Source organism: Mesitornis unicolor, unplaced genomic scaffold (assembly GCF_000695765.1).
Source record: "Mesitornis unicolor isolate BGI_N332 unplaced genomic scaffold, ASM69576v1 scaffold11097, whole genome shotgun sequence".
NCBI classification, from domain to species: Eukaryota; Metazoa; Chordata; class Aves; order Mesitornithiformes; family Mesitornithidae; genus Mesitornis; species Mesitornis unicolor.
The window spans coordinates 62,119-78,606 of NW_010197134.1; the positions used below are offsets into that span (position 1 = coordinate 62,119).

A 16,488-nucleotide genomic window follows, 5' to 3' on the forward strand; every position below is an offset into this window, starting at 1 on the left:
GTTGAACTGCTGTCTCTGTAAGCTGGCTTTCTGTATTTCTTTGCTGTTTCAATCAGGTAAATGAGAATTCAGTGCCACAGAAAGCTGAAGAAATGCTTATACATAAAAACTGTCACATACTCCCTTTCATAAAGATTTGTGACTGTTGTCTAAGCAGTGTATTTAATCATCCCAGTTGTAACTTCAAAGAGAATGAACTGCCGAGAGGCACAGAGTGGACCTGTGCTGGAGATGTGGGTTCCTTTGCCAGCCAGTTCTGCCAAGGCAATGGAAGTCAAGTGCAGCAACTACTCTGGTGTGGGATTGTCAGTGACCTTAGGCTAGGAACTGGCATTAAAATAGACCCCTGTGATATGTCAGTTCTTAATTGGCCAGGCTTCCTGAGTGGAAAATTTCTGCCTGTTTTGTCAGTGCTTTCTGTTGTGTGCCTAAAGGTGCTTAACTTCAGCCCTACATGTAGTCTCTGCAGGCACCCAGCATTCAGGACTCACTTCTAGACGAAAGGGAGAACAGCAGTGTTGGTAGGAATTGCTGTCATGCCTGCCCAAGGGCCAGGCTGTCCATACATTATTTGTAAAATGTATTCCTTATTCCAAGGGGACTGGGGAAGCATGTCTAGAAGATGGTGCTGCAAGGCAAAGGCCATCTTACAGTGCAGGTTCCTAGAGGAACCTCCTTTCCTGGAGCCATGTGAAAGATTATCAGCATCTCCCTTCCTCAGCTATGTTTTCTTGGTTTAATGAAGAAACCCAGGTAGGTAGTGCTGCTCTGGCAATCAGCTTGATAGGCGTTTTTAATGGGTCATGGTGCTTGCTGCAAGCACTGATTACACAACAAGCCTTTCCTGCCAAAAGCCTGTATGTGGAGCAGAGGGGGTGCAGCCAAAGCAGAGGCTGTTGAGTGCTATAGGCAATGCATTTTGCTTTTCAAAATACTTCTACGTGGGAGGGTTAGACCATGTTCGATCTCTGAGGCAAAGCAGTGTGCCCAGGACATTCCTTTGGCTCCCACTGGCACAGGGTAAGTCATGCTCTGGGGTACATTTCTAGAAACATTATCACAGCAGCCTTATGAGGTCTGGTTTTTAATTTCCTGAGGATCAGCCGCCAGTATCTCAGCAGCTATCCAGAGGACCCTCCATCCTCTGCCACCTCAGTGAGCCTTTTCTGAAGCAGTTACCCACTGGTGGCCTGGGGGTTTTTGGCTGCATGACTTGTGGAGCATGCTGCTGTCAGTGGTGAGCTGAAGGCCATGTTTGATCACAAGGCATGCTCTCATCCTCAGCATGTGGAGGGTTTGTGGAGGGAAAACAGCATGAGATCAATGCCAGGTTTTCCAGCATTGAGACTGATAGCAGGCTCAGGTTTCACTGGAAATTCACAGGCTCTTTGAAGGTCTTTACTCTTCAAGAATTTGAGATTTTTCAGATTCTTACCCACAGAGTTGAAACAACTGAGAGAGAGCTGCTCACCAGATCAAAGCTCTTCAGGCTGTGAAGCTATAGAGGACAACAGTGTCTTTTCCCTGGTGCCCCTGGTGCACACAAACCCACCTTCCAGAGGAGTTACCTTGCTATTCATCAAGCAGAGGCTGCCTGTTTATCTGTATCTTTGGCTTTTCTACTCCTGTCCTCTACTGCCTGGCAGCTTTTTCCCTCTAGATGCAAAAGTTCTGATGAAAGGAGATGCACAGGCACTTTTTCCAGTGAGGAGTATTTCCTGTCTAGCTGATACTCACATTTGGATGTTAAATTGGAATTAGTCTGTCAGATGCTTGTTTGTGTAGTCTTACTCCACCATCACTGAATGTGCTGGATAGACAGAGTGTGATTTTTCTTCAAAGGCTATGAAAAGAAAATGTTTAGGCTGACAATATACAGAGCAGTAAAATAAACTTATGTGGGAAGGTATGACTGGACTGGCAGTTCCCCAGAGGAAGTACAAATATATACAATTTTGAGACATTATCCTTAAATACCACCACCTGGTTGTAAGTGCAGCCACATATGTCCTAGGAGGACATTATTGTGAAGCAGCTTATCAAACACACTTGGTTTTAGGGCTTTGTAGAGGATGAAGAGAGCCTTGAACTGAAATCAGTTCAGCTGTTAATGCAAGTGAGAAGCTCGTTTCCCTATTAAAGGAGCTCTTCTCATGCTTACAGTCAACTGAGTCCCTGGCATTGTGCAGGTGGTCTCAGAAGAGCATTAACAAACTCAGTGATTTCTGAAAGGGTAATGACTATCTTCCTGCTTGTGTTTCAGATCCTTCCCTTCTTTGCACACCCCCTTCTTCTCCCAAATACCAGTTAAGTGCACTGTTATCACCTGTCTTCTAGAGAGGTCTATTTTTTTCCAACCAGGAGAATATTTTGCCTTTGCTTCGCTAGAATCTTCACTGCAGGAGAATCTTCCACTTGCAGGTAGATACCCTGCCAGGTCTTTGGGGGTAAGGCTCTTTGCCAGGAATGGGATGGTTTGTCTCAGAAATGGGTAGGTGGTAGGTTGCACCACTGTATGCACCTAGAAGGAATAGGGTCACTGGCCCGTGCTTTTCCAGATTTGTTGTAATTTCTCATGTAGCGCAGTTTGAGAAAGAAATCTATAATCTCAGTCCCTGGGAGCTAGAGAAAAAAGCTTAAAATGCTCCAAAATCAGAAAGCAAATTAAACTCCTCATAAATTTCTATGAATCTTGTCCTTTTTCGGCCAGTGTCACAACCCTCTTGTGCTCTGATTGCTTGGGTTTGACAGAGCTGAGACCAGGGCTTTTCCAAGCTTGTTATTCTCTGCAAAGAGTAACAGACAGTTCCTCAAGTATTTTTCTGTTGTATTGTTTGTTTTTTTGCTTTAATTTTTGCAGCAGAAGCAATCAGTTCAGATAGTTGTTTTCTGCAACAGGCTCTAGATATGAGTCATCCTGTATTTGTCTCAAACAAAGCATGCAACAGTACATTTAAACTAAAAAAAAATAAATCTAAACAAACTGGATTGCCATGACAACACCTGCTACCTACAGGAGGAGCTGTGTTTTTCTGAACATGCCAGAGACACTGAGAAGTGAAAAGAAACACTTGATACCCGCTGAAACTTGGATTTCCGTGTTCAATTTGCAAATAAGAAAAACTGACTCTGCTGTAATGCAAATGCTGTTGCCCAGCCTGGGGAAAAGCTGATTGCCAATTAAGAGGCAGATTCTTTTAGTCACCTCACCAGTAATACTGTTTTGCCTGGGATTAACTGATAAAGTGGGAGATGTTACAGGTAGGGATTTTTCTCCCTTGGAATTCCAGCAGACACGAACAGCAATATAGAAAAGATCATTAATTTGAAATGTAATTCACTTAGTCAACTAATTAAAAGAAAATACTTTAGTTGCCATTTGCAGGTAGGCTGCTGAAATGTAATTAGCTCCTGGAATGATTCCATGAATCTTTTGAGTCTTTTCAAAATTTGCAAATTATTTCCTTGAGGTGTCAGCTTTGGTGAGAGGGTTCTTCCAAAGTTTCTCTTGCATTTAGCTTTCTCCATGGTTAGCTTTGTGATATGAGAGCCATACAAATGTAAAAGAGTATCATGTGCTTTTGAGAACCATAAGGAAAAGGCAGCACTGAATTGTCAGTAACTATTATTAGCATCTTGTTATTTTTCTGTTCCTAGTACCTAGGGTAGCGATAGTTTGTAGTGGTTTATTTTATACAGCCATCCATTGCGTTCAAGGACAGGTTACCAATGCTGAAAACATATCCAAACTTTTGCTTGGATCAGAGCTTGGTCAAGGCTTTCTTGCAGCTTACAAACACCTCCTAAAATCAGGCAGTGCCCTTCTGCATCTTGCTTCTGTGCCTGCTGATGGCACTTGCACATTCATTGAGGGTGTTCAGGCTTGATCACAAGACATAGCAGAGGGTTCTCCAGTTGGGTGTCTGGAGAGGTGAACCAGTTGACCGTACACATACGGTAATGACAGTCACAGGCTTTAAAACAGTTAACCAGCATTGGCAGAGTATATTTAAGCCACTAATTATTGCCGCAACAGAACAGAGCAATTGTCCATCTCCTCTGGGATCTGCCTCTGGCAACAAGTTGTGCACATGGCTCCCAAGGAAGACTGAAACCCCAAAAACACAGGGAAAGAGAGACTTGTTTTACAAACCTCTCCTGATCTGTGCACATCCTGGAGCGTGTCTTCTCATCTTCAACAGCAGTTTGCCCTAACCTTCCAGCAGAAATGCGTTAATTCATGCTAATCAGCCTACCCCCCAAAATTCCTCTTTTTGTTAAACTGACTCAATCTGCTATGGCAGCAACCTGTTTGTTTATCCTGTGCTGTGTAAAGGTATGTCAATTCCTGCCTTATCGGTGAAGATGCAGAAAAGCAACTTGTCTGTCTTTACCTGCAGTGCTGCAGTTCGCAAAGATCCCAAATGTCATCTCGTTCCTTCCTACCCAGCAGCCCAGCCTGAATAAGTAGAGGAGTGTTTCTGGTGTGTGTGGTGGTTTGCATACAAACTGCCATGAATATTGTGGTGCTTACTGAATATGTTAATATGCCAGGGCATAAAGGGACACTCCCTCCAAAAACTGGGCTTTCCTAAGGCATCAAGTGCAAAACCAACACAACGCTTCTGAAAATCCTGTCTAATATACATGCTTGTAACAATATCATATTCCTGACTAGAAAAGATAAATTTATTTCTTTAGAAATAGTGAATTATAAAAATTGTAAGAGGAGTCAGAGTAAAATTAGATTATGTTTTTGAGGGATGTTTTCTCAAATAGAAACTGGCTTTTTAATCACTGCCTCTGTTGAGAGAAGATGAATTTTCTCTCACTTTTCTCCTTGTTTACTACCATAGGATGGGGGGAAGGGGAGATGGAGGTATGGAAGAGAAATGTACCAAATGGCTGAAAATATTAAAAATACGGGAATACTCCATTTTCTGTCAGAATTTGGAACTTAGAGAGATTTGTGAGGAAGCAGAAATGTGCCTTTTCCACTGTTTATAATGAAACACTATTTGAGCTATGTAAGCCTCCCTGCTTTTCGGTTGCTGTGCTGCTAGGGAAGTTTGTTTTTCAGATGAGAAGGGAAATCGATATCCTAACTTTTTTTGGTTATTTAAAAATGTTTTCACAAAAATTTAGGCCTATTTCCTCCTTGTGTCTTGGCCCAGCATTTATCTGGGAACTTCCATCCTGCCTGCCTGGAGTCACATTTAGCTTCAGTGTCTTACGCCTTCTGCCACAAACATAATATAATGTTGTAAGCACTGTTGTAAGGGGCTGTATTTTGACCCCAAAGAGGCATGTTTGCAAGTGAAACAATCCTCTGTCTACATGGCTCTACATCTCTTGGGCATCTTTTGTTATAATTTTAATAAACCTGCTAAGGTACCATGGCAACTGGGTGTGATAACAACAGCCAAAGCAGGCTCAGATGGAAGAAATCCTATGCAGGATAGAGTAGAATTTCATTTAGTTTTGAGTATTTGCTGTCTTTAGTGCTGTGTACAATGTGGATTTTTCCATTTGTGAACCAAGGAAGGGTTTGTCTGTTCTAAGGCTATCGCAAGTTTGCTTGGTTGACTTCATGATTGCTGGAATAATCTCCAGCCTCTTTCATAGAAAAGTATTTGAACTTTTGTAAATGTGGTTTGAGGGGTATGCACTTCTGGGGAAACAAGTGTCAAGCAGCAAAGAAACTGGGGGAAAGAGGGGATGTTGGTTTAGGGCTTTTTTTTTAGTTTTTATTTTTCTTTTAATTTTTTCTTTTCTTGTTTTTATTAGCCCTGTCACACACATGCTGTTCTTGTTCAGTCTTCTGAAAGCCCTGCATGCTTCCCAGAGGGCAGCATGGTTCCCCATTTCCATTCCCCGTTAATTTTCTCTCTATTGAGAATACCAATTAATGAAGATTACAACAATTTGAAAGGCTTCCTACTTCTCTATCACTTCTATGGCTGTCTTATGCAAGCTGTTGCCAGCCCTAATAAGCTGTGATGGGATCAGCCGAGAATCACTCTGTGCCTTTTTCTTCTGTGTTTTCTCTCTATGCAGACAGAAAAGTCTGACTTTAATTGCTCAATATTGTGCACATAGGAGAAATCCTAAATTGTAAGTTAAATCCAGCTAGAAGGATATTTTGTATTGCAGAAGTGATGCAGTGAACTGTGAAACAGTTCAATATATGTATGTACCTGCTTACTTATTATTTACTTATTGCTGAAGCTGTTGAAAAGCCACTTCAAAAATCAAGCATTTGAATGGGAGATGAAGATTGCTTAGTTTTCCAAAGGCTGGTGCATAGAAACCGCATGAATATTATTGATCTTATGTTATTTCTTTAAATGACCTGTTGAAATGCCCCTCTCCTGTGTTAGCATCTCTTTATTGACAGAGACGAATGGTATTGCCTGTGAGTGCAGAGCTTTTTGTTTTCCTCCTCCTATACAGTAAGTGGTAATTGTCAAAGGAAAATGTTTCATATTTTTGCAGTCATTTCATGTATTACATTATCTGTCTTCTTTTGCAGGTTTCTAACTTATTCCTACCTTCTGGCCTTCAATGCGTGGCTTCTGCTGGCGCCAATCACCCTGTGCTATGACTGGCAGGTCGGCAGCATCCCTTTGATTGAGTCCATCTGGGATGCGAGAAACTTGGCCACAGTGTTCTTGGTGCTGGTGATGACGTTACTCAGCCTGCACTGCATAGCTGCATTCAAGGTATTGGCAAAAGACGCGCAATACAGTGTTTTGTTTAAAATCTTTCATTCAGGTGAAATGGTCAATAAGTGCAAGTTTTTCTCTTAAGTGCATTCAGTGGAGGTGAAAAAACAGTACCACTACATAACTAATACAGCCAAGCTTAACAGATGAAAATGTCCCTCTAGTTCAATGTCTTAGTCTCTAATTGGTCTGATTTGAGGGCAAAACTTGTCCTAGAGTTCTGCATTCAATTGCTGCTAATGATCTGAACACCACTGAAGTTGTTAAGCCTCTCTGCCTCTCCCATCGTCATTAGGCTCCTTGTCACTTGCTTCAAACAGGACTGGGAACTGTCATCTGCAGAGCCATTTGAAACTGAAATCTGTTATTGTATCTGTATCTTTCCTATGCTTCTAAAACCTAACTGTTAGATACTTCTTGATGAGAAGATTTCCCATCAGCATAGTAGTAGAATGTGGGAAATCTGAAATGATCTGGAAATTATTTAGTGTAAATAATATAGTTGGTAAGCTGTGCTTCTTCACAGTTCAGCACTTCAGATCTACTATTAATTGTATTGCAGAAATCAAAGTGAGGTTGTACTACACTTTTCAGGGGTCAGATACACATTTGGAAGGGGTCTTTTTGTGGATCATAGGGAGTTACAAGCTATTCCTCCTTCAGCTGTATTGTGGAAACTTCTTTAGGAAAGGTGTTGGTCGCAATTTTTGAAATAGTACAAAAATTTCTCTTCCTTAAACATACAAATTACTGAAAAGCATAGAAGGCGAGTGCCAAGTTTTTAATACCTATCTTATGCTAAAATGTGCTGGTTATATACATGCTTCAGTCTACCCTGGCAGTCTTCGCTGTGCTCCTGATAAGAGACAGAAAATGAACCAAACAGTTTGCTACTGCAGAGTTATTAATTTAGATTATACATTGACAGATGCTGTATGGGAAATATGGGAAAATACCCTATTAGGTATTCAGTAGTTCTACCTGCAGGATGTATATCATGTTGTATTCCTCCTGCTTTCATTACTCACTGCTAGAGATGCTCAGAAATGTTTGTATTAGACCTAACCCTATTCCCAGGGAAGTTCATGATAAAATTCTCATTAGCCTAGTAGCGAACACTTCTGAAAAATCTTATTCTATGTTCTTTAAGGTTTTGGTTGCTTTTATTTCTTCTCTTGTTGGAATTAGTACTATGTGCAAGATTAATATTGTTGGTTTGCTGGGGGAAAAAAAATCAGGTTTATCCAAAGACATTTTATGTTATTTTGTTTTGGGTAAAACTATAATCCAGGAGGATTCCTTTGAGTAAATGATCTGTTTGTCTTCTGTTAAACTGCAAAAGAGAATATTTCAAAACATTTTGTGCATTAAATGTCTATGTTTTATCATAATTTTATTCCGTCTGTTTGTTTTTTTTCTTAAAGACAGTTCAGTCTGGATTTATGAATATCATTGTTTGATTTGAAACGGCAACTCCATTTCTTTGTGGGAGTAAGTTCATTGTTTTGCCCTTAACCACTGTTAATGTTGCATTAAGCAACAGGAATTTCACTCTCCAGGCATTTACTTACTGGATGCTTTGAAATTAATCTTGTAGATTCCTTTGTGTTTATTCACAAGCAGGGAATGAATGGGCTCTGAAGTGTTCTGCTTTTATGTCTAACCCAAGTAAAACCAGAACCATAATCTCTTCACAGAATGGTAGGGGTTCGAAGGGACCTCTAGAGATCATCTAGTCCAACACACCTGCTAAAGCAGGGTCATCTACAGCAGGTTGTACAGGATCTTGTCCAGGCAGGTTTTGAATGCCTCCAGAGAAGGAGACTCCACAACCTCTCTGAGCAGCCTGGTCCAGTGCTCTGTCACAATTGAAGTGAAGAAGTTTTTCCTCATCTTCAGCTTGAACTTCCTGTGTTTGAGTTTGTGCCTTTTGCCCCTTGTCCTGTCACTGGGTGCCATTGAAAAGAGTCTGGCCCCATCCTCCTGCCACCTGCCCTTTAGATATTTATAAGCATGGATAAGATCCCCTCTCAGTCTCCTCTTCTCCAGAATAAACAGGCCAAGGTCTTTCAGCCTTTCCTTTCAGGAGACATGCTCCAGTCCCCTCATCATCTTTGTAGCCCTATTCTTGACGAAATGCTCTAATCAGTCTTCATTTGCAGCCTCCCTGCAACCGACTGTGACCATGCAACTGGTAATGATTCCTGGGGGTCAGTTTGGACATGCTTCCCCCAGGCCTAGGTATAATCAGAGATAGCTGCAATATTCTGCTTTTCAGGAAACTCTAAATTTCTAAAGCTATTTTCTATTTCATTTTTAATGGCTCTCATAACAGCCCAGTTGTGATATTGCCGTTAAGTTGTATGAAGATGATTGTGTTGTGCTGAGTACTATGAATTATTACAGAAGACAAACAGTAGGAAGAGGCACATTTCCTGGCAATAAATTGTCCTGTTTGGCTTTGGACACTCTCAGAAATTTCTTCTACAGCAAGGAGAGGGAAGTTCAGGACACGTGAAGTGCAGGCACAATTCATTATATTAGGCTTTTAAGAAAGCTTCTTTCTAAATGCAACAGGAGTGGCCCCTCATATGACATTGCTCCCCTTGAGAAGGACCATCCCTCAGTCAAGCCCCAGAGGCTTTTCTCAGTATTTTGCAGCTTGTAAGCAGCATAAGATGCATCAGTTTATTTTTCACAATTCATAAAGTGTAAGATGTTCTGCTTTCTTTTTGAAGCAAACACAGAAAACTGTCTTAGCAGCCATTTTCCTCTCCTTTTTTCATTGCAAAGTCTAACCTGGAACCAATAGATTGCAATTTTCTAAGGAATAGTTTTACAGTGAACAGACATGCAGTGTGTGTGCCTTTCATTTGAGTGTGTAGGTGCACAGGGGTGAGAGAGGACAAAACCTCATATTCATTCTCGCTGGCACTAACACTTTCTGTGGCATGGAGAATGGAAGTGCTAGAAGTGGTTTTGGCAGAAGTGAAGACATTTGTGCAGTGAACACTGGACTGATTTTTTCAGTGGCAAGAGGCGATGCGTCTGCATCCACAAAACAAGCCCACAGGAGCCTCACAGAATATATTACATGGACTGTAATTAGAGAATGCATGTATTGGATTTCTGCCTTTGTTGGCATTGAATTTTAAACAGGACTAATTTGTTGTTGACGTTTGTGATTAGGGTAATAACCCTGCTGGCATGTATGTGTAGTGCTGATAAAGGACATCTAAGGCATGAAGCTTTCTTGTTGCATTTCATTTTGTGAACGTTGTTACACCTCAGAAGGAGAAGAAACAGTGCAAGATTTCTACCCAGAAGTGCTTTGCTTGGAACATGTTAGTTACTAGATGGGGGTTTCTATGCTGAAAACTGCCAAAACAGAGAAGGCAGCTGGTCCCGTTTTTTATTGTTTGGAGAAAGAAGCCTCCCTCCTCATCTTCCTCATGGACTTTCACTGTTGTCCTCCTTCTTACATAATGAGGAAGTCACTTGAAAAATTGCATTTTTAATTCCTTGTATATGACTTTCATTCACTGGGTTTCGTGTGTGCAGTGCTAATCCCTCTTGCTTATTGGCCATAAGCAGATTCCCAAGAAGGACTTGTTGCTCTGCATGGTGTTTAGGTGCACAGCCATGCTTGTCTCTTGCTGCAGCCATCCCTATCACACCTAACAATGCCCATCTTCAGGAGGCCTGATGGAAGGAAATAAAGAAAAGGCCTACTCCTTGGCATCTCCCACTTTGATAGTAAAGGACTTTGCTGTCATCTCTGGCCAAGATTTTTTCATAGTGACTAATGTGGCAAAGTTGCAGTCCATCATTAAGCAGCTCTCTGAGACCTTTTGAGACTTGATTTCTCATCACACCGGTGCCCAGCACGCTCTGCAAATTGGCCTCTTTTGGGCTGTGTCAGCCAAGGCACCAGGAGTCACTGGCGGGTCTCAAAATCCTCAGATTCTGCTCAGCTCTTTTTAGTGAACTTTCTCACCTAGTCTGGTTGAGCTCTGAGTAGCGTGCTGGGGATGTGACAAAGGCTAGGAACGCTATTGCAAATGCCTGCATCCCAGAGAAATAATAATAGTTGAAAAAAGAGAAGGAGATTTGTTTATTGTTCATTTTCGAAGACAGCCTTAGCAGCAAGGAATGGACGTGGTCAATATTCCAGCTTTGGAACTAGGTAGATTACAAAGGTACCAGTGAAATGGATGGAGCACTCTCTTTGTGGTTGCCAGGCATGCCAGTTACAGGGCCAGAGAAATAATCTGTCTGATGCTTCAAATGGCCAGTAGCGTACCCAAGGGCCTATGGCGCTGCCTTTCTATTCTGGGAGAAATGGCATGCACCTGGTGAACTAGAGAGTGGACAAGAAATCTTGGTGTATCGTCGGGATAACTGCTATTTCTTTGACATGTCATAATAATTCAATGAGCATGAAAGGAAAACACTTCGGATGTCTGAAATGCCACTCAGCATGGCATTTTTAGGTCGTTGCTTAATTAGCAGCATGATTAAAATGCAGCTTGTCCTGTAGTAGTAGTTGTGAACATAGGTGCAGAGCCCATGATGGACTGGATTTCACTTTCTATGTGGTACCTGATATATGGAGGGCTGATGGTGGGAAAACTGATGTGGTGAGTTAATTCAGAGCAAGGTGATCTGGAAAACTTAATTTGAAACAGTATCTTTTGTACCTGACCGGTCTAGGGGAATTTATTGCACCTCATACTGCTTGGCCCTTGTCTTGCATTTATACTCATGACCAGCGTTACGGAGGTAGCTCCTTGTTCAGCAGAATGATGTGCAGCAGTTTGCTCATGTCTGAGAAGAAAGTGCTACTTATGTTTCAAATCAATTAAAAAAAAATCTCTAGCATCTTCTAGGATGTATCTTTTTCAAGAACATGCTTTGCTGCTGTGTGTGACATGGCTACCTATGATACAGGAAATTGTGATGATTTTCTGGTTGTATTTGTTGCATGCAACTGAGATATATATTATTATCCTGTTCTTCGTGTGCTACAGTTGGTTGGTTTTTGCTTTGGGTCTAATTCTAAGGTACTGCTGCCTCTATGTTTCTCTGCATACTGCTTCTTAGCCAAGACAAGGCATCTTATACCGAACTATTATGACTTTAATTTGTGCTGTAATTGGCATCATATTGCCATTTATCTGGTAGTTTATATGTATGAATATCATCTAAGCATATTCTTCAGCCACTCTCAGACTATATTTCTTAGCTGACAATGTTTAATATACCATCAAGGAGAGAAATACATTTCCATCTTCTCTTTGTGTGCGTGTTTCTGTTGTTTTTGCCAACATTTTAATACCATCAAGGAGAGGAACGCATTTCCATCTTCTCTTTGCGTGCGTGTTTCTGTTGTTTTTGCTAGCACTCATTAGGTGCATTCTGTCATGCTATTTACTTTACCTTGCACTCCTGAGACCTTTGCCTCGTTTCCTAGGTTTGGCATTTCATTAATAAATCACAGCTTATGGACCTTTCTGGGGAACAATTGCCTTTTATAATATTCTGTGGTAGTATCTGCACAGTTAGAAAGTATGTCTAGCAAAATTCATATGCCACAACACTTCCTGAACAATACCTGCTTCAAAGGCACGGCAAGGTGAATCAGACCATTTATCAACGGAGTCTATCTGACGAGCTGGAAACCACAGTCATTTTCATAAAAGGTCCATTTAAAATAAATCCTGCTTTCATTTTCCTGTGGGCCCACTTGAATTCCTTCCACATAGAGAGGAGGTCAGGACTGATGTTCTTAATCCTTAGCAGCAAGGTTTTTCTGTGCTGCTTCTGTTGTTAATGTTTGCTGCGGGGAGAGAGTAATAAGCCAGAAAGACTCTGTTTAGTGAAAGCTGGAGGCTGGGGGGAGCACCTTGCAGGGCCCTGTGTGCCTCGGTGGACGTGTTTCTGCTCTGTTGAATGCCGCAAGCAGATCAGCTGCGGGTCCCTGGTGGGACTGGGAGAAACATGAAAGCCTTCCCAGAGCGCTTGCTGTGCCAGCCAACAAACAGGCGAAAGAAGAAACCTTCCTCAGTCTTATCTGTATGCAATTGCTGTTCTGAATTGAAAAATGGAACACAAGAACTATCAAAATACGTTTTGCATCAGATTTTTTTGTTCTGGGTAGATGTTTGAAATAATAGGCTTGGAATATGGCACTCTGAGTAAATACAGCCGCTGCTGAAGTAGCTCTGATTTGGCTCACCCTAAAGATATTCAGCATCTCGCCAAAAAGGCTAAATCCTGCAGGAGTTTGTCACCCTAGGTAGGTAGTTTTCATAGGGGTAGGTAGTTCTGCCATTTTTAGCATATTAATACTAAATTACTGTATTTTCAAAGATACTCTTTTTGTTTGTTACCATTTTCTTTTTCCGATTTGAGGTACTATTTCAAGACCCATTCAGACCTGATAAGTTTTGGAGTGGCACAATAGTAGCGTGAGAAGGAGAGGGCAGGTGGAATGAGGACCAAGAAATTTATAGCTGAGTAAGGTGATGATGCTCATTGTTCCTTCTTGTTCTGCGTTAAAAATTGGGGTGTCAAATTATTGTGTGATTTTTATTAGGATGCTCTTGTTCAGTGTTACCTCTTAAAAGCAAACTCATCATGAACAGAGCTGCTTTTACAAAGGTTGCACTAGTACACACTGAAAGCAGTGTGCATGTGTTTAAATGTTGCTTTTTTTCTTTCTTTTTTTCTTTTCCCCCACGTGTAGTGAAGCAGCCTGCAGTCACAGAATGAAAGGGAGGAGGGAAAACCAACCTCAAGGTCAAAAGCATTTTTGTAATTCCTGGAGCAATTTGTTGACTTTCCTATTTCCTTTTGGAATGTTCCGCTTCTCTTTGAAAGATGCATGTGCTCCTGCATCCTGCTCAAATCGGCTTGTCAAGTGGAATTAGAGGCTGCAGAGATTAAGCATTGGGAAAAAAGAGCTTACATCTTCAGGGAATTTTAGAAACCTGGATAATTAAGACTGTAAATGCCCAGCTGAATTGGATGGGTATCTGAGGTCTACAGGGATAAAGAAAATAGTAGATATTAAAATTTTACTTTAAGATGATAAAACAAAAAGTGAAATGTCGATAGGATACAATTCTGTACCCTGTTGTGGGTTATGGGATTGGGAAAGGACTACTTTCTGCTTCTATTCCACAATTGAGAGCCTGAGTGTTTGAGCACTCACAGTTCACATTGATGTAAACAGAGGTTTTGGGCACTTTCAGCATTCTGACAAACAGCCTGTTTTACCTAGTGGTACAGACCAGGACTTGTTTCCTTCTGGAGATGGAAAGTGACCAATCTCATTAGGGCAGTCTGAGACATGTGCCAAGGATTTCTCTTCAGATAATCCCAGGTTAGGAAGCCAGTGATACTTCCAAGGATTTTGATTCAGTTTCTGACTGGTGCTTATTTGCCTGTAGACTAGTTCTGAAATAGGTGCTGCTATTGGTGAACTGGAAAGTAGTTGTTGTTGCCAAATGCTGGAAATAGGATCAATGTGTCAGTTAATAAGCAAGGAGCACTGATGGTAAAAATAGTATTATAAATCTCCATGGCTTTGGACTATCTGTGAAGTATAAAATTTACTTAATTCTAGTGAGTAGTAACTGTGGGTGATTTTTTCCATAACTAGACGATCACCAAGGAAAACTGAGCTATTTTAGGAAGACTGTGAGTTGCTAAGCCTGGCATTCAAGCAGCTGGTGCTACTGAAGATGCTAGGGCTTTTTCTTTTCCTTTTGGACAAGATGAAAGAATAAAAATGATAAATTGTAGTGATTACAGAATTTGTGGCTCTTTTTGTGGGAGCAAGCTGATTAAACCTTGTGTCTCAGCCAGATCTGAAGCTGGGCAGTTACCTTTTCCTTACCAAATGTTTCAGTTTTTCAGACCATCTGTCGATACCTGAATTTTGGCACCATTTGCTCAGTTGCAGTGGCACAGGCAGCAGAGGGAAACAGCCACAGGTCCACAGTGTCCTCCTGTTTGGTCACAGAAGATAAGGATGTGCATGTCCCATCCTGATTTCTGCTGATAACCTAAAGGAAACCGTGCTGATGGTATATAGAGCATGGCGCAGCTCTGCAATGGCCTGTGCCTGCACCAGTATGGTGGGACTGGGAAGCACCCAGTGCTTGCTTCTGCAAGCTTTACATCAACAGATGTATTTTTTCCTGTGAAGGAATGAATCCCTGGGGTTGATTCCTAATTAGCTTAAGATAGCTTTTTATCACCTTATGTGTGAATGCAGAGTGAGTTTGACATGCTTCTACGCTGTCCCTTTTGTCTTCAATAACATATATGTTGGAAGTGCAAGAGTAGATGTTTGCAGATCCTGACCTCTTGCCAGGTGAGATGTTGCCAGTGGTTTGGTGCAGGCTGTTGCCGAGCTGCCTGGGGTTTTACGAGTGACTGGCACAACAAATTAAGTTTGTGTGTAGTCTGCACTAAGGGCTTGCACAAATAGGTGCTAGGAATAGACTGAAAAGTGCAATCCTCTGTCTGTGGTCTACAGTCATGTAGCTTCTTTGAGTCTTTGTGTCTCTCTTGATGGATAATGTACTCATGTCCTAGGCCTTGCAAGCATTTGAAAATGTGTAGTAACGTTCATTGTGTTTATACAGCCATGCGCTACCAACTTTCCTGGATACCAGCTTTTCTGTGCCTGCAGTCAGATATTCCAAGCATAACATCTCACTGGCTGCAATGGACTGTCCAGAGCTCGCTGGCAGAGAGTGATTTAAGCATTTGGTAGGAAGGGAGTCTTTACTCCATGGAGCTGTAGATTCTAAATGGTGAAGAGGTGACACTTGCCTCATTCTCAAAATAAACTGTTAGAGGAAGAAATGAAACCCATTTGATTGTCACCTTCCCATCAAACAGAAAAGCATATATAAACGCCCTTGGAAACATTCAAAGGTAGGACAGAATAGAACTTGCTTGGACTTGTTTGCCCAGCTGCAGTCTTCTCTGAGGTGCAACTTTGTCCAGCCGGAGAGGAAGGCTGTCCTCATGGCTCCATTTTCCAGTGCCTCAGACCTTGGAGATGCCAGGGGATGTAAATGTAAGTCCTGCCACCACAGTGTGTGACTTAATGGATCTGGCACCTCAGATGATGCTCTTTCAATAGGAAAAATAGAGAATTTACAGTGGGGTTATGCAAGCCCATAGTTTATGACAGATATGTTGAAATAATCTGTGTACCTCTTGTGCTTTGTGGACTTTGGCCTTTAGAAGACTTATGATTTAACCGTAGTCAGCAAATATTTATTTGTGGCTCAAGAATATGTCTTATATGTAATATGGGAAAATATCTTTCAGTTATAAAGTCAAGACTCTCTTTTCCCCCAAATTGCCAAGGAAGCAATTTTTGAGATTTCTTGCTGCATTAACAGTTTTTGGCCTTGGAATGATTCTTTACTATTTTGTTTTGAGATGGTGTGACAATTTTTTTCCTTGCCTTTTGGAGAAGAAATGGTGTTCTTTAGTGCTTTGATAAGTCTATGAAAAGTAGCAGGTTAAAAAAACAACTTCTGTTTTGGTTTAGTTTGTTTGGCTTTGGGTTTTTATGTTACAGTATAATGAAGGCCTAAATGTAATTAGAGGTAGATGTGGATTTGAAAACCCCCACCAAACTATCTGCTATAAGGAATGCTATCTTGATTTGAAGTTGGCTTGTTTTTAACAAAAGGAATCATTCTAAGGTTGATTCAAAGGTCCTTCCCCCCCC

At 41.3% G+C, this 16,488-nt stretch overlaps 1 protein-coding gene across 1 annotated transcript in view; it reads left to right on the forward strand.

The window, feature by feature from the left end:
* Positions 1-16,488, forward strand: part of TMTC1 (transmembrane and tetratricopeptide repeat containing 1) — a 128,517-nt gene that overhangs the window by 50,184 nt on the left and 61,845 nt on the right. Inside the window, exon 7 of the mRNA XM_010188706.1 lies at positions 6,533-6,722. Coding sequence (XP_010187008.1) covers positions 6,533-6,722 — 190 coding nt within the window. The remainder of the gene's footprint in view (positions 1-6,532; positions 6,723-16,488) is intronic.